The sequence below is a fragment of the Myripristis murdjan genome, chromosome 5 (genome assembly GCF_902150065.1).
Source record: "Myripristis murdjan chromosome 5, fMyrMur1.1, whole genome shotgun sequence".
NCBI lineage: Eukaryota > Metazoa > Chordata > Actinopteri > Holocentriformes > Holocentridae > Myripristis > Myripristis murdjan.
The window spans coordinates 21,614,041-21,639,473 of NC_043984.1; the positions used below are offsets into that span (position 1 = coordinate 21,614,041).

Sequence of the window (25,433 nt, forward strand, 5' to 3'; positions counted from 1 at the left end):
CATGATGTAGTCACCTGAAATGGTTTTCACTTCACAGGTGTGCCTTGTCAGGGTTCATTTGTGGAATTTCTTGCCTTCTTAATGACCATCAGTTGTGTTGTGCAGAAGTCAGGTTGGTACACAGCTGACAGCCCTATTTGACAGCTGTTAGAATTCATATTATGGCAAGAACCAATCAGCTAAGTAAGAGAAATGACAGTCCAGATCAGTCAGTCTGGAAAATTGCAAAAACTTCAAATGTGTCCCCAAGTGCATTTGCAACAACCATCAAGCGCTACAACCAAACTGGCTCACATGAGGACCGCCCCCAGGAATGGAAGACCAAGAGTCACCTCTGCTGCTGAGGATAAGTTTATCTGAGTCACCAGCCTCAGAAATCGCAAATTACCAGCACCTCAGATTACAGCCCAGATAAATGCCACACAGAGTTCTAGTGGCAGACACATCTTTACATCAACTGTGCAGAGGAGACTGCGCAAATCAGGCCTTTATGGTCAAATAGCTGCTAAGAAACCACTACTAAGGAGAAGCAACAAGCAGAAGAGATTTGTTTGGGATCAAGAAACACAAGGAATGGACATCAGACCAGTGGAAATCTGTGCTTTGGTCTGATGAGTCCAAATTTGATTTGATTTGGTTCTACCCGCCGTGTCTTTGTGAGACGCAGAAAAGGTGAACGGATGGATTCCACATGCCTGGTTCCCACTGTGAAGCATGGAGGAGGAGGTGTGATTGTGTGGGGGTGTTTTGCTGGTGACACTGCTGGGGATTTATTCAAAACTGAAGGCACACTGAACCAGCATGGCTACCACAGCATCCTGCAGCGGCATGCCATCCCATCCGGTTTGCCTTTAGTTGGACCATCATTTATTTTTCAACAGGACAATGAGCCCAAACACACCTCCAGGCTGTGTAAGGGCTATTTGACCAAGTAGGAGAGTGATGGAGTGCTGCGGCAGATGACCTGGCCTCCACAGTCACCTGACCTAAACCCAATCGAGATGGTTTGGGATGAGATGGACCGCAGAGTGAAGGCAAAAGGGCCAACAAGTTCTCAGCATCTCTGGGAACTCCTTCAAGACTGTTGGAAAACCATTTCAGGTGACTACCTCATGAAGCTCATCGAGAGAATGCCAAGAGTGTGCAAAGCAGTAATCAAAGCAAAGAGTGGCTATTTTGAAGAATCTAAAATATAAAACATGTTTTGAGTTATTTCACACTTTTTTGTTTACTACATAATTCCATATGTGTTCATTCATAGTTTTGATGCCTTCAGTGAGAATCTACAATGTAAATAGTCATGAAAATAAAGAATAAACATTAAATGAGAAGGTGTGTCCAAACTTTTGACTGGTAGTGTATTCCTGTAAATATTATATGTCTGGCGTAATGTGTAATACCACACAGTTGAATTATTCATTATTCCAACTGTCTTGGATGGTCCAAACAATTTTGTGAACATAAATGTATCAGTGCATGGGCTGATTCTGAGGAGCCGCAGGAAGTTTGCTTGATTTATTATTACTCTGAAAGTGTCTTTATGTTTCTAAATTCTTAAAGGCAAAGATATACGTACGTATGTATGTGTGAATGTACCCATTACTCCAGACAACAATGATCTGAAGTGTGACTGCTGTTCGTTTTGAGTGGGAGTTTCAAAATCCTTTCATGGTGAGATTCACACACACACACACACACACACACACACACAAATGACAAGGAAAATGGAGAAACCCGATCACAGTAGAGTGACACATTTGGGGAGCAAATGGTTCTCAGTCAAGCCTTTGACCACCAGCATCCATTAGGCACGCATTAAGCATCACAGTGCATGGGCAATGAGGAGCCTTCATGTGGTTGATCAATAAAGTTTAGTGATCACAGAGCTTGGGCGAGGCAGTCAACATCTCATTGGAGAAGTGCTCACAGCCAGTTTCCTCGTCCTCATACAAGCCTTACACACACGACAGAGGAGTTCCTTCAAAATGCAGGTAAAGAAACTAAATATTGCTGAACAAAACTCAATGTATATTAATAATTGCTAAGGGGATTTCAAACCATTCTTGCACAATGTGTATTTTATCTTTGCCATAGGTTGATTGTTAGTGGTATATTCCGTCTGTATGATCCTAAATTAGGATTTGTATATATCATGATTATAACTTGGGAATTGCTTTAATAACTTAACATGGCAATGTTTGTTACAGATGTCCGAGCAAAATATGTCGGAGCTAGAGGGTGCTATGATTACCATCATCCGTGTGTTCCACAAATATTCTGGTCACAAGTGTAAGCTGAAGAAAGCGGAGCTGAAAGATCTTATCAATAACGAGATGACTCACTTCATCATGGTAGGCCTGAACGACATTACATCCTAACGATGGAGATTTCAGTATCAAAATAATGACATGTATATGGAACACATTTAAATGAATTACATGAGCTCTTTAAAAGGATGTGTAATTTTCAAGATGTGCATGTCAAGTGGGACGACAATGTGTCACTGTTAATGCATGCTGTGTTTTAAAGTAATAACTACATATCTTGTCAAAGAAAAAAAAATACAGACTTCCATGTGTTGAAAAAAATGCAGACCTTTCAAGAAAGAGTGTGTTATTTTTTTTATTGGCATGTGTAACAGCTGCATCAACTGCAGCTGTTACACTCTTTCATGCACATTTTCTGCATCACAGAAGATTCAAGAGAACGAGACTCTGGATGAGCTCTTTGCAGACCTTGACCAGAACGGAGACCTGGAGATCGACTTCCAAGAGTTCATCGCTCTGATTGCGATGGTCACGTCAGCCTGCCACGACCTCTTCATTCCAAATCACCATCACAGTTAGTCTGCCATATGTACACAGTAAAACTCTGAGGAATACTGCAAGAGTGTCTGTTCTGTCTGATATCTTTTGTGTATATAAAGCATCATTATTGCCATATGGTGCCAGAGCCTCTTTGTTACTATCAGAGACCACTATAATTCAAATCCTCCAGATTTACTGGATAGCCAATCTTTATTAAATGTGGACTACAGAAGAAGAAGGGTTTTGTCTCGATCAGTTCTTACGATAAAAGCTAGGTGTATTAAATAAAATGCGTCAACAATAACAATATAAAAATGGTCATAAATGAGTCTACTAATGTTTTTCATTCAAGCCCTTTGCCTGTAAAAATCTAAGTCCAATTTTAGGATTCCTGCATTTGTCAGTGAAGTTTCTAAAATGGTGTTTTGTGTCTAAAAGGCTGGTTCCATGTCAAATCAGCCTCTAAGATTAGTGTCCATAAAATCCAGCATCTTCTTCCAGGCATCTTCCTGGGCAGCAGCATGAAGTGCCGGGTGCCCTCCCCACTGAGTGAAGACTGTAAGAATAACAAAACAGGGTGTAAATTACAGTATGTATGTATGTATACATGGGTCTATATATGGGTTAAAATGAGATGAAAAATATGCAGCTTACGTTTCTTTGGCTTGACGGCCCACAGGGAGGTTCTTACGTTGGGTGAGTAAGGCGGCTCGATCAGGTGACCAGCACCGGGGTACGACAAGCGGGTAAAGAGTTGGGCTTTACCTACAGCACTTAGGGCCTCCTCGATCTATTGACCAATAAAACAGTGTAGTAACTGTACAAGAACTTCTGATGCAAGATCTAACAACTTCAACAGTGTTTGGTGTCTACAATGGTCCAATTCAGGTTTGGTCATGGTCAAATCTAGTAAACAAGGCTGTTTAAATCACTGCAAAATATTATGTCTTTCACATGAGGTCATGAGGGTATGGTTTGCTTTGAATATTCAACCATCATTACAAAAAGTACTTTCAAATTTAGTACAGTGAAACTCTACCTGATTTGCGTTCTGGTCACTGGAGCAGTTGACATCATCTTCACCCACAATGTACATCAACGGACAGGAGATGTTCTCCAGCTGCAAAAACACCGGCGGTCAGCCTACAGCAGCGTCTGTTCCACTGATGTAAAACTGCTAAACACTGTGTGTCTGTTGGGGGTTCAGCGTCATCACAGTACCTTTACTTTGTTCTGGGGGGGAATGTTGGCAGGTGCAGAGAGTTTTCGGAAAGTGACATAGCCCTGATCATCATAGGTCCAAAGTGCCTGGTCACTAAAAGCAACAATACAACATGAAAATGTAAATGAATTCATGAATATTATCTTAATCTTCATCTACATTTACTACTATTGCAAAATTCACTAGCTTGACTTATATTCAAGACAAGCACAATTTTTCACTTTTTAAAATCAGAATAATTATTGATATTATACTGCTGGATAGTTAGACTACAGTAGAAGCTGCCTCCTAGACTGCTTTCCTTAATTGAGTAACAAAGTATTATAGATCTAATCTATGCAGGATTTTAATCTAAATAGTAATTGTTTTAGTGTACCCTGGTAAATTACACTGCTGTCTGCTATGAAAAAAGTACACATGTAATGCAATCAATGCACCAGAAACAAGCCATAAGGAAAAACATACTTAATCATTACTGTTAAGTGACACGTGTTTAGCTGCTTGATAGTCCATGATTTCATTAAAAATGTTTAAAATTCACCAATTTCCAAACTTCACCTTTTCTCAGAAATGTTGGACATTCTGGTTCAGTGATCATGGTCGATTTATTTGTAACTCAATAATCATGTTTGTTAGCATCAGCATGTGTGATAATGTAACATTACAACTCATTTCAGTTTCCTGGATCTGTCCCTATGAATTACTTTTTTGACTTTGGTGATTCGTGGGTCTGTCCAGCTGTCTTCTGGCCTGCTTTCCTGAATTAGGTGACAAATAAGTTGTGCCTGATTCTTCACTAATATTTCAGTCTGCAGAGTTCAATCCTGAACAACAACAACAACAACAACATCAAAGTCAAGCTTCAGTCAGGTGGATACATACAGACACAGCTCAGCAACCTCTTTAAAGCAAACACCTGACAAAGCTATGGATTGTTAAATTCACATACATGATTAATTAATGAATTTGAGTGAAAACGGGCTGGATTCAGACAATAATATCACAGCCACACATTCATAATTAAATTTAACATTTAACTGAATACTTAATGTCTACCTTTCAAAGGCTTCAGTCCTGCCATCGGCATCTGAGAGCTTGGCGGTACTTCCCACCGGACCATTGATACAAATCAAACAGTTTGGCTGAAAAGAATATAAAATGTTAATGTCAGTCTGGTGTATTCTATCAACTCCACTGAACCTAATAACATTCACAGTTATTTCTTATTTTCAGGCACCCAGTGCATGAGTAATTTTACTTATTTTAATTGTGCTAGAAGCTGAGCAGTGATCATAAATCTAGCAAACAGTTAACTGAGATTGGATGGTCTGACATACTTTGACACTAGACTGAGTTGCAATTCGCAGAGCCAGGTAGACTCCAAAGGAGAGACCAATGATCCCGATTCTGTCCGCACAGATCTGAGGATGGTCTTGAAGTAGGTGGAAGGCTGACTGTCAACACAGAAAAAAACGGGTTATTTTCTGGGACTGATAACATGATCTATTAGAATGTGAATGTGTTTTACACAAAAGTGAGACATAGTCATGCTGTGGAAAGAAATACATATAGCAGCATCAAGTTCAGACTGCATCCCTTTTACCTTGAAATATTTATCACCAACATTGATGCGGTTGAGTGGGCCAGGCAGGTCTTTGTGGCCTAGGAAGGCAAGTGACAAACTAGCAAAGCCTCTGGATGCAAACAGGGCGGAGCGATACTCATACAGTCCTCCACCCATTCCCCACAGGTCCAACATGGCTGGGAACGGGCCTGGGCCTGGAGGAACATTGGTTATCATTTACCAACCTCCAACGACAAGCTTAAAATGCTGTTATTTCTTCTACAAATACAGAAATAATGTGTTTTAATCTTGTGCTCACCAGGGGGTAAGAACAATGTCCCCACAACTCCATTCTGGCGAATCTCAACCCTCTTTACGCCTGGGGCCATGTAAAAGCGCTCAACAGTTGAAGCAGCCAGCTCACCGCTCTGTCCGTTGTCTTTCAAAGTCTCACTGGGCGACACATGATCTTCCAATAAGGAAATATGCACTACATATGGAGCCTCAGTACTTTTCTTCCTAAGCCTGTGGACAGAGAGCACGGTTTGAAAAACTCAGGACTTGTCATGGCTTACAGTACGTACAGATATTGTTGAACCATATTGATCCATGAGTAGCTTCTGTCAGAACAGTTGAGCCTTATGCCACAAATGGCAGATTAAATTGACACTTGATCTTTTTCAGTTGTAAGTGTGGATATTTAAATATCGTACCTCACACCATCTCTTCCCCCAGGAGCAGGCTGCAGGCCCCAGAACAGTCCCATTGGCTCACAGCCGACATATGAACCCCCGACCGAAGGATCTGTGGATACTGTTGAATGGCCAGAGAGACAGAAGGTCAAGTAACATAGAATTTATAGATAATTTTTTTGGCATTTCCGCTTTAGTGGGCAGTCACACTGGAGAGAGACAGGAAAGGTGGGCGGTGGTGGTGTTGGTTGAGGAGGGCATGCAGCAAATTGGCCTGGGCTCAGATTCAAACCCAGGACACTGTGATCACTCAGCCTTAACAAGTGGTATGCACACTACCAGGTGAGCTACCAGTTGAGCCACCAGAGCGCCCCAGAAGAAACCCAAGACTACCAATTGCCTGTTTTAAGTTCCACTTGGTCCCAACTGCTTGCAGAGTAAGTAGACTATATGTGAAATTCACAACAACAGTGTGTAATTTGAATATGTCATTATGATAATTTACAACCATAATTAAATAGCAACTGCATACCAAAAACAACTAAATACTCAAACAAGCCGCCATACCGCTGCAGTTTTTAACAAGTTGAGAGTGGCAAATAACCAGCAGCGGAAAGGGCACGTCCTATGATAACAGCATTGCTTTAAAAAAAATAAAAGGGTGGGGGTGGAGGGTGACTTAAAACAGGACTGTAACTTCCAGGTGCAACCTTGGTGCTCTGCTCAGTATCTAGCTAAAGTATCTATAATATAATTACAGTGTTTCCTCTCTGTATGTAACAAATAACCATTTTCAAATTTTGATAACTGAATGACTGTAATATACGTCATGATATTACAGTTACAGTGAATATTCTACAAAAACCAATGTGACTCACAGTTAACACAACCATTTGCATTTGTGTTGTAGTGAGAGAACGACTCCCACAGGTCGCCATCCTCACTGTGCATTCGTGCACACACTGTGACCGGCTGGTGGGGGGGCAGGAAACGCCCACTGATGCTGATCTGCTCATCCATGAGGGCTCGAGCAGGTGAGGCTGTCAAAAGAGGGGCTGGCCTGTAGCTGCTCTTCCATCGCACTGCACCTAAAGAAAAACATATGTGACATTAATTACAGTTATATTTAAGTGGATTTCAAATGACCTAATACTAAAGCACCAGATGTGATATCAAGAGCCAAGACACATGCTGTTTACTGATCACAATTTGATAATTTTTGGGGCTATTTTGAGTGAGTTCCATGTAGCCAGGTGGATGTTTCTAGATGTTTTCATTGTTCTCTTATTGCTTTTTATTCCTAATTTTGTTCATTGCCACTTGTGGTGTGATAAAAGAGGCTCCTGCTCCCCAGTGTTGCAGTATAAACTGACTGTTGGCATTGGGTCTTTTGGGAGGGGGTGGCCCTGTGTCATCTCACCTCGGGCGGCAGAGTCAGCTCTGCCCCTGATATCAGAAAATAAATTAATATGCCAGGTGACTGCACCTGATGAACATGATCACTTTGGAATCTTGTATAACTGGTACCTCGTCCTCAGTCAATATAATAACAGGGTGGGTACAACAACAACACACAACTGCAGTATAGTCACTACTGACAAGCAAACAGAGTGGAAAATCATACACTGTGGGAAGCACACACACCATCCAATGACGGGCATCTCTGGTGGACTGATGTACAAGTGCAAGTCATTTTACCCTTTCTTCAACCAACTTTGACTGACTTTATACATTCAAGACAGTCCTGGGTAGTGGATGAATGCTGCGGTATAGTGATAACTGACACTATGGCTGAGGTTTGAGGCATTTCAGTTGCTTGCATCTCAAACATTCATGCACACCTGGATAAATGACCACCACCTACACTCTGTGTTAGCAGAGAGCAGGACTGAGTGCTGTTGCTAGAATGTGCCTGTACGTCTTGCACAGATTTTATGAACCACTCTGTACCACTTTTTGAAAGGTCCTACACAAGTTCAGTTTAAAAAAACGGGATCATGTGATTGCCTTCACTCCTGTTATACAGTGGTTATGAGCAAAAGATGTTCATGTAGATGTCCAGGTACGTCAAAATGACAGCTACATAAAAGAACAGCAGAGGTGATAACTTTTCAGATTAGACAGATAAACTCAGGCACCAGCTCTCCACATAATCTGTATATATATATATATATAAAAACATAATAGTAAACAAACAGAATTCATATTCTTACCCACTGCACGGTGTAAACAAGCCAGATTCCTGTATAACTTGATGCCCAGTATCATTCTCATTTCCATGAACTGCTGTAGGGCTGTCAAATTTATGTGTGCTTTAGCCATTACCGCCAGTCAGTCTGCCCTGAAAACAAAATGAATAAACATCAAATACCAATACGCACAGGAAAAAAACAGGTGTTTATTGAGTAAAACAGTGCTGTCCTATCATACTGAAGGGAACTATGGGCTAGAGTTAAAAATTAAAACTGATCCAAAAGCACCTAAACACCACTCTGGCAAGATATATCTGGTGAAAACTTGCTTCCCTGTTAGAGATTAACCTTAGAGCTTGCATAACTTCCAAACCCAGTAATGTGGCAGATGTAAGACAGAAGATACTGCTTTTTTTGGTTAACTTCTGTTGCTTTTTCTAGGTTGCCTGGAAGTCTTGGTGGGTGAAATTGTAGACTTTTTCAAATGTGAGCTAGAATCACTGATTTTTTTCCCAATCAATTCCTTTGCTATCCACTGTACTCACTATGCAGCTGAATCTATTTTGTTCACTATGTGTTGCCACAATAATTAACATATCTGGAACACAATATATAGGCTAATGGACCCGTAAACATGGCCAGCTGATGTGAAGGAACTGGTAGAATCTGAACAAGTTGAACAAATCATAACATTTAGTGATACAAAAAAAAAGTACGAACTATCAATCAAAAATATGGAGAAATTTGTTTACATTTGTACACAGTCCATATTTGCTGCTGTTTTACTTCAGTGTTTCACTAATCATCGTCCTTGAGTTCTTTTCTAAACTCTTTCTATGACAGTTCAGTCTTATATGATTATCTCCAACAATCATAATTTTATTATAAACAATTCTTAGGTACCAAGGGCGTTGCCTGGGTAAGGTTCCAAATACTTTTTTCCCAGCCCAAACTTTTTTTTTTTATTTTTCCTTCCAGCCACGTCTGATCTCTCACCACAAGTGCCTGCTGCTGCCACACACATACAAAAACCATCACAAATTCAATTGGGCCAGATTTTCTCATTTTCTCCTGGTCAACATTACATCACATGAGAAAACATTGATTTGTGAAATATATCATGATTGGCGGAATATGTTTCTCATGCTGGTTTTACTTCCTGCATGAATGTGTACAGATTTAACTATTTAGGTTACACAGTAGCATTGCTATTTACATATATATATTTTTTAAATAAAGTAATAGTACTCTTAATGCCCTGACCTGTGTGTGACTATTCCACAGGTGTGGTAGTGAATCCATTCAAGTTCTGTGGTGGTACCACACACACACACACACACACACACACCTGGCCACAGTAGAGACACTCTCCTGACCTCACCCCGCATTGGCCCTCAGAAAGAGACAAGTAAGTCCGACCCCTCTGCTTAGGGTCTGCTTCAGGGTTAGAGTTGGCACCTCTATCATTCTCTGACAAAGGAATCACAACTCGTGGAGGCTCTGGCTCAAGACGCCACTGAGTGATCTGGTCGTAAATAGCTTCATCTAGAGACCTGGCTCACTTCTAAGAGCTACTTCCCTCCCAATCTCACTGTTAAACCCACTCTGAAAAGCTGTAATGACAGCATTATCATTTCAAACCGATCTTACAGCAAGACTCTGAAATTTTCTCATGAACTCCCATATGTCAGAACTATGACGGCGAGGATAGAACCCAATCGCACGACTCCAGACGAGAGTTTCAACTAAATAGTCTTTTAATAACAAAGTATCAACTAAAATTCACAATACAAAGTAACAACAGAAATATACTATGACAAAAGTAACAACAGAAAATCACTATTAAGGAATTACTAGAAAAATCTGAAAAAGTGCTTTTTTCTGACTTGTCCCTTATATGCTATGTACCAAATTTGTTGATAATTGCTCAAAATCTGCAGGTGGATTAGTGAAAACTGTTTTTGTATTCAGGCTTTAGAAAACCAGGAGAAATGTGACTTTAGTCAATCGTGGGTCATTTCAGAGAAAGGGCGTCGTTATTGGCTAATCTACAGATTTGTGTGTGAGCAATCTGACAATCATAAAATACGGGACATGATGTTAAGACTGTCCATTGTACCAATAGGTGGTATGTACTCACATGAGGTTTGCCTTGATGTTAAGAGTGACGTGGGAGGAGTAACTCAGACAGGGAAAGGATGTCAATTTCGGGACACATCATCAGTAGTGTGCACTTTGAATCAGGGGGTGTTTCGGCCTTTCAACAATAGACACCATCAAAGGCGGCCAGCTACAGGGTGATCAAGCCTGAGCTTGTGTCCCATGCCCAATCATGAGTTTAGTCTAGATGTTTGAATGGCATATCTCAAGCGACTATGCAAGGTAGGGGCGTCCTCTTCCCTGAGTCAAGCCTAGAGCTGACCGCATACCTTGTACCCCTCCTCCTGGAGGGTTTCGACCTGGGTTCTCAAGTGGGTAGAGGGGAAGGGGGATAGTGAGTGGGTCATCTTGATGTTCTTGGAGCCCAGCAAGGGTCCTTCCACTTGAGCCATATCCACTGGCTACTTCTTTCTGCTGCTTCAGAGACTGAATTAACTGTCTGCTGCAGAGCCTGTCCATGGCTTCCTAGGTCTTTCAGCAGCCTGATGGGGGAAGAAGCCACAAATCCTCTGCATCCCACTTCAACTGGATAGACTTTCACGTTCCATCCTCGTTGTTGTGCGTCTGCTGCCAGTTCTGTGTAGCGCAATTTCTTGCGCTCATAGGCCTCTTCAACCGAATTCTCCCACGGGACTGTGAGCTCTACAATGTACACAGACTTCAGTGAAGGGGACCAGAGTACCAAGTCTGGCCTAAGGGTGGTGGACGCAATCTCAGGTGGAAAGATTTGTTACTGGCCAATATCCACTAGCATCTTCAGTCCGGGGCCATGGCCAACTGTCCAGTTTTTGGCTTGGTAGGAGGATGTTTGGGCTTTTCCTGTTCCTCTCGGATGAATGTTGGTACCTTGATGGGATTGGTTGCTCTCAGGGGCAAGGAGTTGGTCGTACTCCTCTTATTCTCAAGTGCTGCTGCCAGACTCTTGAGGTCCTGGTTGTGCCTCCAGGTGTAGTGGCCCTGTGTGAGGCTGGTCTTACAACCGGTCATGACGTGTTTGAGAGATGCTCGAGTTGGGCAGAGAGCGCAGGTTGGGTCCTCGCCATACCACTGGTGGTGGTTTTTTGGAGATGGAAGCAAATCGTAAGTAGCTCTGACGATGAAGTTGATGTTGCTTGCCTCCATTTCCCAGAGCTCCCTCCAGCTGACCTTTCTCCTCTCCAGGCCTTCCCACCGCATCCATTGCCCCTGCTTAGCGAGAGCATCAGCCTTCGCACTTCTTGCAGCCTCCTCCTGATGGCGGACCTCCTTGACCACCATCCTCCTCCGCTCTGTTTACACCAAGTTGGTTTGCTTGCTGCAAGGCCAAAGCCTCCTCTTCCCAGCTGGGCATGCCCCACGATGTCGTTGTGCCTCAGGGCTGACGTGGCATGCTGCACAGCATCAGATGGTGTCCATTTCCGTCCTGTTACCTGGGGTGGTGCAGCATTGCTGATCTGACTCAAAATGTGTAAGCAATTCCAGTCCACTCTGTCCTGACCGGTTTACAGCTCCCCTCATTGGTGTTTTATTTTCAAAAACTCAACAAAATCAAATGGAAATGGCTGTTTTAAATGGACAATGTTAGTGTAACTGAGAGATTCCCTGAAAAACGTTTACATAGACAGACTGTCAACTATGATACAAGTTTCACAAGTGTTGCTCTGGGACTCTGTGAAGTTCTCAGTGATCCAGGTCATGATTATCCAAGGAGAACTAAACTGAGGGCAAATGGACTTGTTAGTAGATTCTTGAAAACTTGTCACTTCTCATCCAAGATGCCTCTTCAGTTCTGACAGCCTAGTGGGGAGACAGTGGTATCAATGACCTGGATAAAGTCCCAAAAAGTCTAAATACCTGGGACCCACGAGTCTGTCCGAACTGTAGAAGCTTCTTGGATGCGAAGAGTCCACAAACAAGTCCAGCTGCCCTCGATTCAACTCTCCTTGGATTCCTGGTTGTAATGTTACAGAGCATAGCTGCTTGACATGAACAACATTTGTGTAACTAAGAGATTCACTAAAAAATAAAACAAACAAACAAACAAATGTTCATGACGGGTCAACTCTGACACAAGTTTCAGAGCCTGGCTTTGACCTTTCCTGGCACATGTCCATGCTCACCTGGTGGGAGGGGCTTAGGACTAGAGTTCTCATCGGGCCTGAAAATTAAGACCCGACCCGACCCGGGCGCGACTGGGCCAGCCCGAGGCCCGACCCGACCCGACTAATTAGCCGAACTTTAGGCCCGACAGCCCGATAATGCCCGAAAAAAAAAAAAAAAAAAAAAAAAAAAAAAAAAAAAATCGCCAAATTCCCCATTATTTAGCAGAGCCGGTCGGCCGCGGCACCGGGTCACCATCAGTCGGTATGAGGCGGGCCATCAGGCAGCTCACCTGTCAGATCCGGCAGACCTGACGGGTGGGCGCGGTATCGGACGGTGCCGCGGCCGGCCCGCCTGATACCGACTGATGGTGCCGCGGCATGTGCGGGTCAATACGGTAGTCTAGAAAACTGGAGATTTTTTTTTTTCTCGTGCGCCCCCAAGTAGATTGCGCCCTGGGCAGTTGCACTGCCCATAGCAAAAACCGTCCCTGCTGCCGAGTGTGCCAGCACAGCGGGATACTGCTGCAACTCTCTCTCACTTGTTTGCGCTGCGCACGCACAGCTGGTTGTCTGTCTGTCACTGAAAGTTTAGCCTCCAAATCCAATCCAGTCTCTCACTCTCTCCACCAGTCACATAAAAATGAAACGTCATAATCAATAACACAACACATAATTCTATTTTTTTTTTATTAAAAAAAAAAAAAAAAAAAAAAAAAAAAAAAAAAATCCCCCACAGAACCCGAAGCCCGACCCGACCCGCCCAATTCACGTAAATTTTAGGCCCGACCCGACCCGAAAATGTCGGGTCGGGTCGGGTTCGGGCAGAATATGAGAACTCTACTTAGGACAGGGACAGGAGAGGGGAGAACTGCAGGAGGAGCGTTTTCTTCTTTTCCAGAAAACTGCCTATGCCAGCTGTAAGGCTGTCCCTAAGTCGCCACCAAAAGACATATCTTTAAACTTTTAGAAACTCCTAGCCTAACAGCTGGCTGTCTGCTACATTATCCAGAGCATGCAGGGACACAGCTCCACCTAGTGGCAAGGTTACGCCATGCCAACCGTGGTGCTCAGACCCCCGTTAGTATGTCATTAGACATTAGTAATGTCACTAGTAGTACCTGTTCAAGTACTGTTCCTTATAGATACTACAACAGCTGTTTTAAGAGTGTTTTTTTTTTTTTTTTTATTAACATGAAGCTGAACATCGGGAAGTTCAAAATGAAACAAGGCAAAAACCTATAAACGCATGCCTTAAATGAATATTGTAGCCTACTTTTATTCATTAAGGTTAAAGTTCAGTTTGACTAAATCACATGCTGTCTACAATCACTAAGCCTTAAAAGCAAAGCCAAACAAACAAACAAAACAACCTTAATCCTTTTGTAATGGTTTTAAAAGTATTCTGATAAATTGAATAGCCGTGTTTTGACTGATTGTCTTCAATGTTGGGGTTCAGTTTCTGTTTTGCAGCACTTCACAATGTCACAGTGACCAATTTACTCTCTCATACCTGCAGACTGTCCGGACCGGACGGGAGTGAGCGTCTGCGTCCCGGCAGAAAAATGACAGCATTAACCTGCTTCAACTCGCTTTACTCCTTGACAGATGCTGTTGACTGCCAGCGTCACCTGGAGACACTTTTTAGAGTCACTTTTGGGAGCCCAGCGTCGCTGCTTTGCGCTGTCCGTACAAGTCCTGAAGTTAGTTTCATTAAAGGGGTAGTTCACCCCACTTCCGCCATGAAATTAACGGGTCACATTTTCCTGTCGTTTCTGGTCAGTGCCCGATACGCAATTACTCGCCACTGGCTGGTTAGAAAAGAACGTAGCCATAAACAAATTAGTCTATTTTGTCTCAATATTTCTGAAAAGAGGGCACCGTGTTGTTGGACGAAGTCTCCGTTGACAGGATGGGCATTTTATTTTGAAAAATAGCTCTGCGCTCTGTTATGTTTTCTATCCGGGTCAGTCGCGTTGGCTGTGGCATAGTCGTTCGTTTTGCCAAGGTTTAGTCTCACGAAGGTTTAGTCCAAATTTGATAATAGTACACAAGTGAACGGACACAGCTAACCGGGGGACGTTGGTTTATTTCGTGTCTTAGCTACTATCCGTTTTCCTGCCTTGATATTTGAATGAAACCGCTTTCTTGCCGGCCTTCGACACATCAGTCTTGCCGACGGAGTCCCCGGACTTCCGGACTGATTATTGTCAAGGAACTTTGATGATGTTGCCGTCGCCTCGACCTTAATAATTAGTGTGAAGTCCCTGGTTTTGTTTCCTTCTCAGTCGAGGTTGTGATACGAAGCTTTGCATAATGGTCTTCTGTGAGATAATCCGTCTGCTGTTGTAACCAGGCTTCTGTAAGTACGCACAACAGGCGACGATGCTAGTGTTGTGTAGCGGATTAGCCTTCACAACCTTGTAACAGTCTCTGTGCTTAGCTACAGCTAGCTGCTGTTTAACGTTAGCTAACACCTCCGGTGATTGCTGGGTTTCAGTAACGCTGCCAAACGAAAACTACTCTCATTAGAGGTGTTTGGTAACAGTAGTGACCATAGTAGTGTTTTTTTCTTATGACTTGATATGACTTGTCACTGTCGTTTTTCTCTTGCCCATGTAAAGCTCTTATCGGCTGCTCAGTGCTCAAATTGCAGCACCTCCGCGGTCGAATTATTATTATTATTATTGTTGTTGTTGTTGTTATTATTGTTATTTGTAATTGTTTTCCAAAATACACATGCTGTAGCATTTTGAGATGTAGCTTAGGATATCGTTTACAGTACAGAATTATGAAGTATTTACAAATGAGGCATGACACATGACATTATCATGCACAGATTGAGGTTTGCAGTAAATTAATATCAGAGTAATTATAGCCTCTCTGATGTCTGTCTTCATTTGACATCTTTTTTTGAATGCCTTGTTTGAGAATAAAGGTAATCTGTCACAGCCAACGTTTTACTGTTTTTACTTTTTCATGCTAAAGCAAAAATAAAAATTTAAAGGTAACTGATAAGCTGACTGGTATTGGACTTTGCCAAAGATAGAGATTACTCTGTGCCCTAACTAACATGTTTAATTCCTTGTTTGCTTTGGCAAAATACATAGACAGTTATGCATAAGGAAATAGGCTGAAATCGCACTGATAGTGTCATGATGTGGCAGCATAAGTGGCTATCAGGCTAGACAAATCCAATAGATAAAATATAGCATGTTTCTGCCTTTTCACTAACTTTTAACCTCTGCTCTGTGTTTCAGTTTCTGAAGTCATCCACACTTCACACTGGAGCTGCCAGCTAGGAACAGCAGGGCCAGCGGCTAACATCCTTCTCTGAGCCTGTGTTACAAAGTCTACAATGGCCAGTCATTTCCGCAGCTACATCTGGGACCCAGTCCTAATTGTATCTCAGATTGTGCTAATGCAGTGCATCTACTACAGCTTCCTTGGTTTATGGTTGGCTGGAGTGGATAGCCTTGTGCAAACTAATCGGTCACTGGACCAGATCTTCAGCTATGAAGTAAGCTACACATCATACTGTATCAGCATAATGCAGTTTCTTTGAAATGAGTTTGTACAGAAACGTAATGATGCTTAAATGTTGTCATTATATTTGCAGGTCCTTGGATTTGCAACATTGCAGGGAAGGCTCTCAATGATGGCATTCATCTTGAACTCTCTTACCTGGTAAGAAATGTTTTTTTTTGTTGGTCATTTGACAGTTTCACTTTTCTCTCTGCATGGCTAAAAGATGTGAAACAATTACACATCACTGATATCCAGCAAACAGCTTTGTTTATAAACTAAATTCGCATGGTACAGCATGGCCAGTAATGTAGCCTATCTGTGTCATTGCTCCATCAGCGCCCTCGGCCTGTGGTTCTTCATCCGTCGAGGGAAACAGTGCCTGGACTTCACCGTCACTGTGCACTTCTTCCATATGATTGGTTGCTGGATCTATAACTCTCATCTTCCATCAGCCTTGTCCTGGTGGCTCGTCAATGTAGCCTGCATGGCACTGATGGCTGTGATAGGAGAGTACCTGTGTATGCGGACTGAGCTCAGGGCGATTCCAGTCAACAGTGGACCAAAGTCTAACCTTTGACTTCTTGTTGGAACCGTGCTGACCCATCTGAAAATCTGTGGACAGTTAACTCCAGAGGAAATTTATCAGAAGAGGTGTTTCACTGCTGGCAAAGGGAAGCTGAAAGCTGCATAGTGTAGGTGTTGAAAGATGTACACCTCTCCGCAGGATACATCAGATGAACTGAGCTGTTTATGTATAATTGCCCATCTACCCCTGGACATTGACAACTCGGTAGTTTATTTAAATAACATGGTTTGATGCATTTGAAAGCAGATTTCTGTTTGCATCCTTCTCTGGACCTGAAAGACCATAGATTGTTTTTTTTGACTGTTCAGCTTAAATCTGCACAAGGCAAAATGTAATTTTGTTTCTTTGTAAAAATACTTCTGTCGTAACAGCTTGAATCCTCAAGTCTGGTTACAACAGAGGAGAAACCCCCATTTCTCTTTTTCGATCCAAGTAATTCACCATCCTTGACCAACTGAATTTCTGGGGTTGTTTGAGTCCACAGGAGGCGATAGTTGAAATTAAAATACAGACTGCTTCCTAAACAGCCAGCACACTGTTCAAAGAAAGCTGGCCTTTACAGTGTTAGATTTTTTTTTGTTTGTTTTTTGCGTCTCTCATGTCTGTGGTATCCTGTGATCACAGACTGGCCAGATGGGTGAACATTATTTCTCTACATGATTTCTTGGTATTGAAGTTCAAATAACGTTCGCTAGCTGGCAACATGCAGAGCTGCACAGTGCAGTTTCAATAATTTTCTTCATTTATCTGCATCCTGGAGCCGAAAGTAAGGCAGCAAATTGTGGCATTTGGTGTTCAAACAGTTGTACCGTTCAGGTTTTTGATACACATCATCTTGTAAACCCTAAATGTAGGAGAGATGTATCTGTTTTGTATTCTCATAATGTAACAGGTCACAATTACAAAAGCCAGCTTATTTTTGAACATGGCAGTCTCACAAGCATTCTGATAAGTGTCTCTTCATGTCTCGATGTATTATGCAGATGAGGTGGCCACTCTAGGGATGGTCTGTCAGCTGCCATCTGCATCCTGACACCAGGCTGTATCTGCGCTCCTGAAAGCACTATCACTGTTTATAGAGACATGACTGGTAAAGCTGGAATGATTTGGACTTTTTGTTAAGGCTTAAAGAAGTTTTTCTAAATTGTCTGCCTCAAGTAATACACCTCATGTAAGAGTTCCTTTACATTTTATGAGACAAAGCTGTCGTAGCTTATAAAAAGTGGACTATGCAGTGTCTTGGTTTGACATCAATTTTCTGAACTGTTAATAATATTTCACTGAGTGGGTTGATGTTACTAAGATATGTTGAACTCATTTCAGCAACTTTTTTTGAGCCAGCGTCACAGACTGCTTCTCCGACAGTTTAACATGCAAAGCCAGCTTTGTACTCTGTAAAATAACTTTAAATTATAAAGCATATATATTAAGCTGTTTTTATGCTGTGTTTAATAAATATTGAGAGCCCAGACGTGGAATGCTTTGATTTATTGGCCTGAAGTAGCCTCAGATGAACGCAGGTGCTGCAGTATATGCTCATATGGCCAGGCCTCTCTAGCTCTTGCTTGACCATCACCCACCCTGGGGCTTCACAATCTTATGGGGCAAAGAAAGATTTGTATGCTCTGTCCCATTTTGAGTGCAGGTACCACACATAGGATGCAATTTTTTTCCCCTTCCCTTCCAAAGATTTTACATGTAGTGATGTGCTGGCTGCACACCACTGTCCTGGATATACAATGTACTTGTGTGCATATTTCATACTAAAACACTTCTATTTCCTATCGATTTAAAAAAAAAAAAAAAAAAAAAAGTCTACATCACAGTGCCAGGAAATTGTGGGTGAAGAATAATTGGCCATCATACTTCAGATGTCAGAGCTCCTCTAATGAGGGGCTCACACCACAAATGTCTATTAGGTTTTTGCCCCTTGGGCCCTGATCCCTCATTTTATCTCACCACTGCCTCTCTAGTAAGTGGCCAGGTGGAAGGGAACAGATGGGAGTGCACTAACGAGTTGAAAAATGCTAGTTCCGTTTCTCATTATCAACACTTTGCTACAGGGAGGACTAAAAACAGAAACCCTGTTGTGAATGAGTTGTGACGCACAGGACTTGCTGGTTTCTCTGAACCATTTCTGGCCTTTTTGTAGAATGCTCCACCACACCGCGTGTCCCGGTTCAGGCTGTCATAATTATTTTGACGAAGGAGATGCATGTGTAGTCCACGCAAATGAACACTGGATATTTTAAACTCTGTGCTTTATTACAAACACATCATTATTACTTTGCCATACAACGATTTATACAGACTCTTGTAAGTAGTGTGCTTTGCTATTGGTAAACTGCAGAGACCACATGGGTATTGAACTTATTTTTTACATTCAGAAGTTCTTTCAGTGAATGAACCATCATTTGTATGTGTTTGATTCCTGTGATACAATGCTTATGATACGCTTGACGCAATCAGTTTCATGCTTTCTTCAACAGCATATGAGGGAAAAGAGTCCTCTCTGGGAATTAAGCATACATACTGCACATGCTTTGAGGACGGCACAACTTACAACTGTTTTTATTCCGACACTTGCCACCAGACACACATTGGATGACATAATGCTACCACTTGTGAGACATGAAATAAATATAAACAACCAGTACAAACATGCTGATGGCGAGGATAATGACTCTGGATAAGAAAGAATATCATTATACTGAGGATCTAGCTTAACTTCATGCACAGATCAATACTACTGTACAGTGCCTACGGCCAAGGATAAAATCAATGGGGCGTCCATTTGTCTGAATTAGTGTTTAACAAAAATAATCATGCACTTGTGATGACCGAGATGACTGAAAATATTCAGAACCACAGAATTCTTCAACATTTTGACAATGCCTATTCAGATCACCAGTAATTAGAAAGTATGCAACTCATGACAACAATTAGAAAAAAACAAACAAACCAACAACAACCCCCCAAAAAACAGTCATTTTAATGATTAATAGTACTATTGCTAACTAATTTCAATTTGAGTTGTTCATTCCATGTGATTTCATTTTATTTATTGCATTAGTGGTAATTCTTATTTATAAAGTTAAAACGTACAACCAAATTACTAATAGAAACCTCATAGCAAATAAAAGATTATTGCAATTAACAGTATCCCGCATGGGTTATTGGCTAAATAGTAATAATAATAATAATAGTATTATAGTAATAGTATAATAATAGTATGTTGCCAAATGAATATTGTTGACATCAGTAATTATTGCTCCATGAGCTGCTTTCTACTGACATGCCTCTCTGTTTCTTCTCTTGGCTGCTTCACATGCAGAACTCCCAAGTCTTCCAGACTGGATTTGAGGGGAAATGAGTTTTAGATCTTCCAAACTGGATCAAACTGATTACTGAGGCAACTGTGCATAAGTTACCACTCATGTTTTGTTTCTAGCACTATAAATGCAATTGCTAGCCCAATTACTGGGTAATTTTACAACAATATATGAATGTGTAAATCTTGAACTGCTTTTTGATACTAAAGTAATTATATTGCTAGTTTATAAAACAGCTTTTGTTTATGCGATTGCTATCATGTATTATTGAACATGAGAATAATAATAGCTGTTTCTCTATAATGATAGTACATCTATATTAATTACTATATTAATTACTGCATAGGAGTACTCAGGCAATATGAAAGAGCAATATGAAAATCTGGGGAGTTTCCATACACAAACCTGGACCCTGTGCCTTTTTATAAAAAAACACTTTTATATATTATCATAAAGATTTACATTAGGAGAAAACGTTATCTATCCCATGTACTCTTTTTGCGTATAGGATACATTGTTATTGTAGTACTTAATGTATTTTGAAGTATGGGTGAATGATATTGAATCAACTGCAAGTAAACACTTCCAAACAAGATGAGACTGGAATGCATGAAATTCATGAAAAAACACCGAACATTCACACTTCATATGTTCTTTTTCACACCAGCCAACAATTCAGTATGTTGACAGAGCGTAGGACTAACCAAAGCATGATGTGAGGTTATGACAGAATGATAGAGGATCTGGAAAAACACACGTGTGATGTGTGTCAGATGCCATTTTTGGTGTCTTTATAGCAGCCGTACAACACCAGCCATAACGGGCTGAGATGTCGGGGACAAAGGGTCAGGTTATATACAACTGGCTTGATTGTCACTTACACAGACATTCCCACAATTTGAAATACATTAAAGGGGCATTTCGCCTACAGAACATATGAAAATCTCTTTGTTGCTTCTTTTAGTGAAGGTAGTTTTCGTCTATTAATTTAGGTTCTTAAATATTGACACTCTATCTACATATAAACAATTTTCCTGATTGTATCCCTGACCAAGACTTTGGGGCAGTATTCTTTCCCCTAGATCATTTAAAGGTACACAATGAAAAACTGCACTGAGGTGAGGAGTCTTTAGACCTAACCAACAAAAAGCACAAAATTTGAAGGTGGAGTAGTTGGCCTGACTCACTGATAAATTGCTTGTTTATTGTGCTTGTTTATTGATTTATTGTTGTTAGTTGAATCTAAATAATCCTTACCTAAGTCTACCCTCAATTTTGCATTGTGAACCTTTAACTGATTAATTGATTGACTCCATGGCAAATTCAAATTTACACATTGTTATCTATCAAGTAAGGATTAGTTATTTTACAGTGGATGCAGTTTTTCAAATAATGTGAGCTGAGCTATATGATCCATTTCTGTCATATTCAGTGAAGTGCCCCTTTAATTGCTTTTTTCGTAATGTGATAATTGCATTATGATGGCTAGGTTGTGTTTATACAAACTCGCTGGAGATTAACATCTGTGGCTCGGTGCGAACATATAATGTAGCACTTAATTAACCACTGTCATACCTCAATATACAGTACATGGCATGTTGTTAACCCAGAGCCAGAGCTGTCTGACTGTAGACTTTGAGCTGATCGGACTCTGGTCGCATTGTATTGGAAATCCGCAGAACACTTGGAGTGTTTGTTCAAGTGCCTGGACTGATAAGCCAGCAGAAACTTTATTCTGTCAACTGCTACATCAGTCCCGACGCATAAGGAAAGATTAAGCTGAAGTATTTGAGAGGATTTCTACATAATTCAGCACTGCCAATATCTACTGGCTCAGCAGACATCTATGGCTCTGTGTTAAAATGATCCTTGATAACATGTTTGGCCGACTTGAATCCTTGGCTTTGAGTTTGAACTGTGCTCGACGGGACTGACCCCCCACCCCCAAACACACACCCATCCCGACCCCACCTGTCCCGACCCCACCTATGCTGAGGACCCAGCCATGATCAGCATGCTTAGCAGCGGCAGAGGGAGGGCAGTGAGCGCTGACCGCAGGCTGGGAGAGGAGCTGGGGCTGCACAGGTCAAACAGACTTCCCTGGAAGCGTATCTTCCTGGAGTCCTCCCTCAGGGTCTCCCAAATGGAGCCCACCTCCTCCTGGCAGTCGGACAGGGCTGTGAGGGCACATGTGTGGAAAGCCTCCCAGTGGCTACGGCAAACAAAGCATCATCGGATCAAGACTGCGCTCTGCCATTTCAAGATTTATTCCATCTACCATGCAGACATGCACTGGGCTATTGTGGATTAATTTTCTCTCCAACAAGCTATCACTCAGATGAATGCTGTGGCTGCAAGTAAGTCGAACTGAGCTTTAATTGCCATGGTAACTGCATCCAAAAGCGATACAATGTCAGAGATGCTATTGGAAGTGGCCAATTTTCACAGAAGATCTATGTATAATTCTTTTACTTTAATATACTGTGCCGGGGTAGTAGAGTGCAAGCAGTAACAATGACAAAAATGTCCTCAGAATTTCATTACTACTGCAGCAAAGTCATAAATTATTTAGTACAATGGCTCAGTGTTTCAGCACCATTCATTTCTGTTTTTCTCCCTCAGAGATTATAGCATCTGTTCTTTTTCTCTCCAGTATTCTGTCATGAGATGCATAGCCCATATTTTTCCACATTATTCCAATCAGTCATTTCGCATGTACAGAATTAAAATGTAACATTGATGCACAGCGATACCGATCATTGGTTTTCAATCATGTGGCCACCGAGGCCCATGAATCTGCAGCTTTTTATTCCAGCAGTGCACAAACGCAGCTGATTTCACTGTTCAGTTGTGCCTTCCCTGCTTGAAGTTATGCTAATTGTGTTTGGTGGGAATGAAAACCTGTATACTGTTCACCCTCCATTGCACAACTGCCCATCCTTGCTTTGAGGGAAAATTATGACTCTAATACACTACAAGCACAGATGCCCAGTGAACACAAATGGATGCTGTTCTCATTCTCTTTCGCAAATAAATGTGTTATTGTCACCTGCACACAGCCTCCACTCCCCTCTCACTGGTCACATTCTCCTGGTAGTTATCCATGCTCTCTCCCAGCTCCAGGACACAATCAGAGAAGTCTTTGTAAATGTTCTCACACTTCACATCTGCTGAGCCTCCTGACACAGTGAGGAACAGGAATACTGCAAAACACATACAGATGGCATCGTGTTATTTCACTGTGCAGTGTTTGGCCCTTGTTTAACCATTACCCTGCAACTGGCAACTTTAAAAAACATAACCAGTACCTGTGTTTCCCTGGACCTCCGTGCCAAAAAAATGTGATCAAATGCCTTGTCTATTTGTGGAGTTAGAATCAATAAAACGGGTGCTACAGATCTGTAGAGCCCTTTGGAGGAATTTGGCCCATTTGGTATTTCTTTTTCCTTTCTGCCAGATTTATTGAGGAGCAGCTTCAATCAAGCTGGCTCCTCTCTGGGTTTGCTCTTTAAAGGCTTTCCCCACTTCCCAAAGAAGCTTCAGCCAGTGCCTATAATTACATTTGTGCTCATGACACTGGTGTTAAATGTAATGCAAATACTTTCCTTCTGGCCTTTTAATAAGGTTGCAGGTTTTAGTTTGTGCCTCACTGATAGGTATGATGGATATACCCACTTTATGAGAAATAGCACACATTTATCCTTTGACATTGCTATTAACCTGAGTGACAATATATTCTAATGCTGTTATCTGAACCTTGTTTTCATGAATCCCTGCAGTTTAACAGCAACATCTTGTCAGAGATCATAATTAAGTTGAAATAGATGTAAGTGGGTGGTACATGGCAGCTGTGTCAGAGGACAGTGATCTTGGCCATTGCAGCCCATATAAAGCTCTCCCACATGGCATCTAACTCAGTTTCCCTGATCAGTGCTCTTGGTAATTTCAGTGTTAAAACGCTTTAAAATTGTGTTACAACGACAGTCTATAAGAGGGTTGTTTCAGAATAAGAAATCAGGAATTTTTTTTTCAATGGTGCCTGTCCCAAAAGCCCGTGCAGCATGCAAGTAATAATAGATACCCAGTATCTTCCACAGAGGGGTGTGCTACAAGCTGCTGGCCGTGGTCAGGTCTTATAAACATACAAAACTACCAGCTCGCATCATGCAGCACCGATGAAAATAACATTAAGACTGTAATCGTGTCAGTGATGCGCTTTTGATGCAAGAAGATGAGAGAAGATCTGTGCTTTCTATGCAGGGCAAATGCGGGCTACTCAGTTTCCTCTGACGTCCAACAAAAGTGGACCGGTGGTCCAAATGAAAGCACGGAGGCGCTGGAAATACCTCACCTAAGGCAACCGCAAAAAACCTTCGTATCTTCGTCGACATAAAAAATCCCATATCCCATCTCAAGCCGAGCGGAGGGCGCCTCGATCCATGCAGCCGCCGCGGGATCCGAAAAAGCCGTTCATCAGCTGGAATAATATCACTGTTTAATACTAAAGAGCTGATTAACTGGCCATTATTAATCCCTCTCAGTCTACCGGAGCTACTGACTTAGTGTGTGCAGTCTCTCCTGATCCGACCGAGTGCTGACGTTACCTGCCCCCCAGTGCGCACTGAGCTCATCCCCCCCTCCAGCACCGGACAGCTCTCACCTCCCCGCTCAAGAATCACAATAACACTCCCACACACTCCTCTGGGGACTCACTCATCCTCTGTCTGTGATGTGCGCTAGAGTTTATAGTAACCTATCTCTTTTCATATCTCCACAGTATGCACCATTATTCCCAGTGGCTATTGTAGATCATAGTTTTGCTTTGATATTTCAAGGCAATGGTCTATTATTCTTCTAAAATGTGTGTTATAATTCCCTTTTTAATAATCAAGGCTGCTTTATGGTGCCTAACATTGCCATCCATGGGTCTTATTTGCTTTTAGTTTCAAACACAACAGCGTTTGCTCTTGTTCAGTATCTACTTTCCACGCCATAAGCAGCAGAGTAGCTGTAATCCTTCATTATACCAGAGTGAGAGTTGTCAGTCTGGAAAGTGTGTTACATGATTACTGTCTCTCTGCTCTGCACTGCTGCATTTTGCTTGTTTGCTTGGTATGTTCTTAATGCTGTATATGACATAAAAACACTACATAAAAATATTAAAAAGAAAAAAAGGAAAAACAATCCAATATACCTGCAAACAATTTGGATTTTTTGCAAAATCTTAACTCTGGCTTGTGTTTTTTGGCCATTTAAATTAAATAATAATGAT

At 41.7% G+C, this 25,433-nt stretch overlaps 4 protein-coding genes across 5 annotated transcripts; 2 read left to right on the forward strand and 2 right to left on the reverse strand.

The window, feature by feature from the left end:
* Positions 1–1,906: 1,906 nt before the first annotated feature.
* LOC115358862 (protein S100-B-like) lies at positions 1,907–2,884 on the forward strand. Its single transcript, XM_030050952.1, has 3 exons — positions 1,907–1,991; positions 2,208–2,351; positions 2,694–2,884. The coding sequence occupies exons 1-3, from the start codon at positions 1,986–1,988 to the stop codon at positions 2,844–2,846; spliced, it is 303 nt and encodes a 100-aa protein (XP_029906812.1). The 5' UTR covers positions 1,907–1,985; the 3' UTR covers positions 2,847–2,884.
* On the reverse strand, positions 2,685–14,403 carry LOC115358832 (bile acid-CoA:amino acid N-acyltransferase-like). 2 transcript variants are annotated; one of them, XM_030050900.1, is made up of 12 exons: positions 14,229–14,403; positions 8,499–8,626; positions 7,164–7,373; positions 6,307–6,406; positions 5,913–6,118; positions 5,633–5,808; positions 5,367–5,483; positions 5,086–5,171; positions 4,029–4,122; positions 3,847–3,927; positions 3,462–3,597; positions 2,685–3,363 (listed from the first exon to the last, which is right to left on the reverse strand). In XM_030050900.1, the coding sequence occupies exons 2-12, from the start codon at positions 8,605–8,607 to the stop codon at positions 3,263–3,265; spliced, it is 1,416 nt and encodes a 471-aa protein (XP_029906760.1). In that variant the 5' UTR covers positions 8,608–8,626; positions 14,229–14,403; the 3' UTR covers positions 2,685–3,262. The 2 variants fall into 2 exon arrangements, with proteins under 2 accessions (XP_029906760.1, XP_029906761.1); XM_030050901.1 differs by lacking the exon at positions 14,229–14,403 and having other exon boundaries at positions 8,499–8,775.
* A 253-nt stretch (positions 14,404–14,656) lies between these two features.
* Positions 14,657–18,298, forward strand: sys1 (SYS1 golgi trafficking protein). The gene is made up of 4 exons (XM_030050948.1): positions 14,657–15,077; positions 15,976–16,235; positions 16,335–16,402; positions 16,580–18,298. The coding sequence occupies exons 2-4, from the start codon at positions 16,074–16,076 to the stop codon at positions 16,818–16,820; spliced, it is 471 nt and encodes a 156-aa protein (XP_029906808.1). The 5' UTR covers positions 14,657–15,077; positions 15,976–16,073; the 3' UTR covers positions 16,821–18,298.
* Positions 18,299–19,073: 775 nt separating this feature from the next.
* LOC115358860 (neuritin-like) lies at positions 19,074–24,736 on the reverse strand. The gene is made up of 3 exons (XM_030050949.1): positions 24,513–24,736; positions 23,211–23,364; positions 19,074–22,373 (listed from the first exon to the last, which is right to left on the reverse strand). The coding sequence occupies exons 1-3, from the start codon at positions 24,562–24,564 to the stop codon at positions 22,148–22,150; spliced, it is 432 nt and encodes a 143-aa protein (XP_029906809.1). The 5' UTR covers positions 24,565–24,736; the 3' UTR covers positions 19,074–22,147.
* Between the last annotated feature and the right edge of the window lie 697 nt (positions 24,737–25,433).

Bases quoted from the DNA above. Each gene is read 5' to 3' on its own strand.
- sys1 (XM_030050948.1), top strand. From the start codon at position 16,074: ATGGCCAGTCATTTCCGCAGCTACATCTGGGACCCAGTCCTAATTGTA. The intron at 16,236-16,334 runs GTAAGCTACACA...TTATATTTGCAG, and splicing joins ACCAGATCTTCAGCTATGAA to GTCCTTGGATTTGCAACATT. The intron at 16,403-16,579 runs GTAAGAAATGTT...TTGCTCCATCAG, and splicing joins ATCTTGAACTCTCTTACCTG to CGCCCTCGGCCTGTGGTTCT.
- LOC115358862 (XM_030050952.1), top strand. The intron at 2,352-2,693 runs GTAGGCCTGAAC...TCTGCATCACAG, and splicing joins AGATGACTCACTTCATCATG to AAGATTCAAGAGAACGAGAC.
- LOC115358832 (XM_030050900.1), bottom strand. From the start codon at position 8,607: ATGGCTAAAGCACACATAAATTTGACAGCCCTACAGCAGTTCATGGAA. The intron at 7,374-8,498 runs GTAAGAATATGA...GTTTTTCTTTAG, and splicing joins TTGTTTACACCGTGCAGTGG to GTGCAGTGCGATGGAAGAGC. The intron at 4,123-5,085 runs GTAGACATTAAG...TGTTGCTTTTAG, and splicing joins AGGACTGAAGCCTTTGAAAG to TGACCAGGCACTTTGGACCT.
- LOC115358860 (XM_030050949.1), bottom strand. From the start codon at position 24,564: ATGGGATTTTTTATGTCGACGAAGATACGAAGGTTTTTTGCGGTTGCC. The intron at 23,365-24,512 runs GTGAGGTATTTC...TGTGTTTTGCAG, and splicing joins GTTTTTTGCGGTTGCCTTAG to TATTCCTGTTCCTCACTGTG. The intron at 22,374-23,210 runs GTGACAATAACA...TGTTTGCCGTAG, and splicing joins GGAGTGGAGGCTGTGTGCAG to CCACTGGGAGGCTTTCCACA.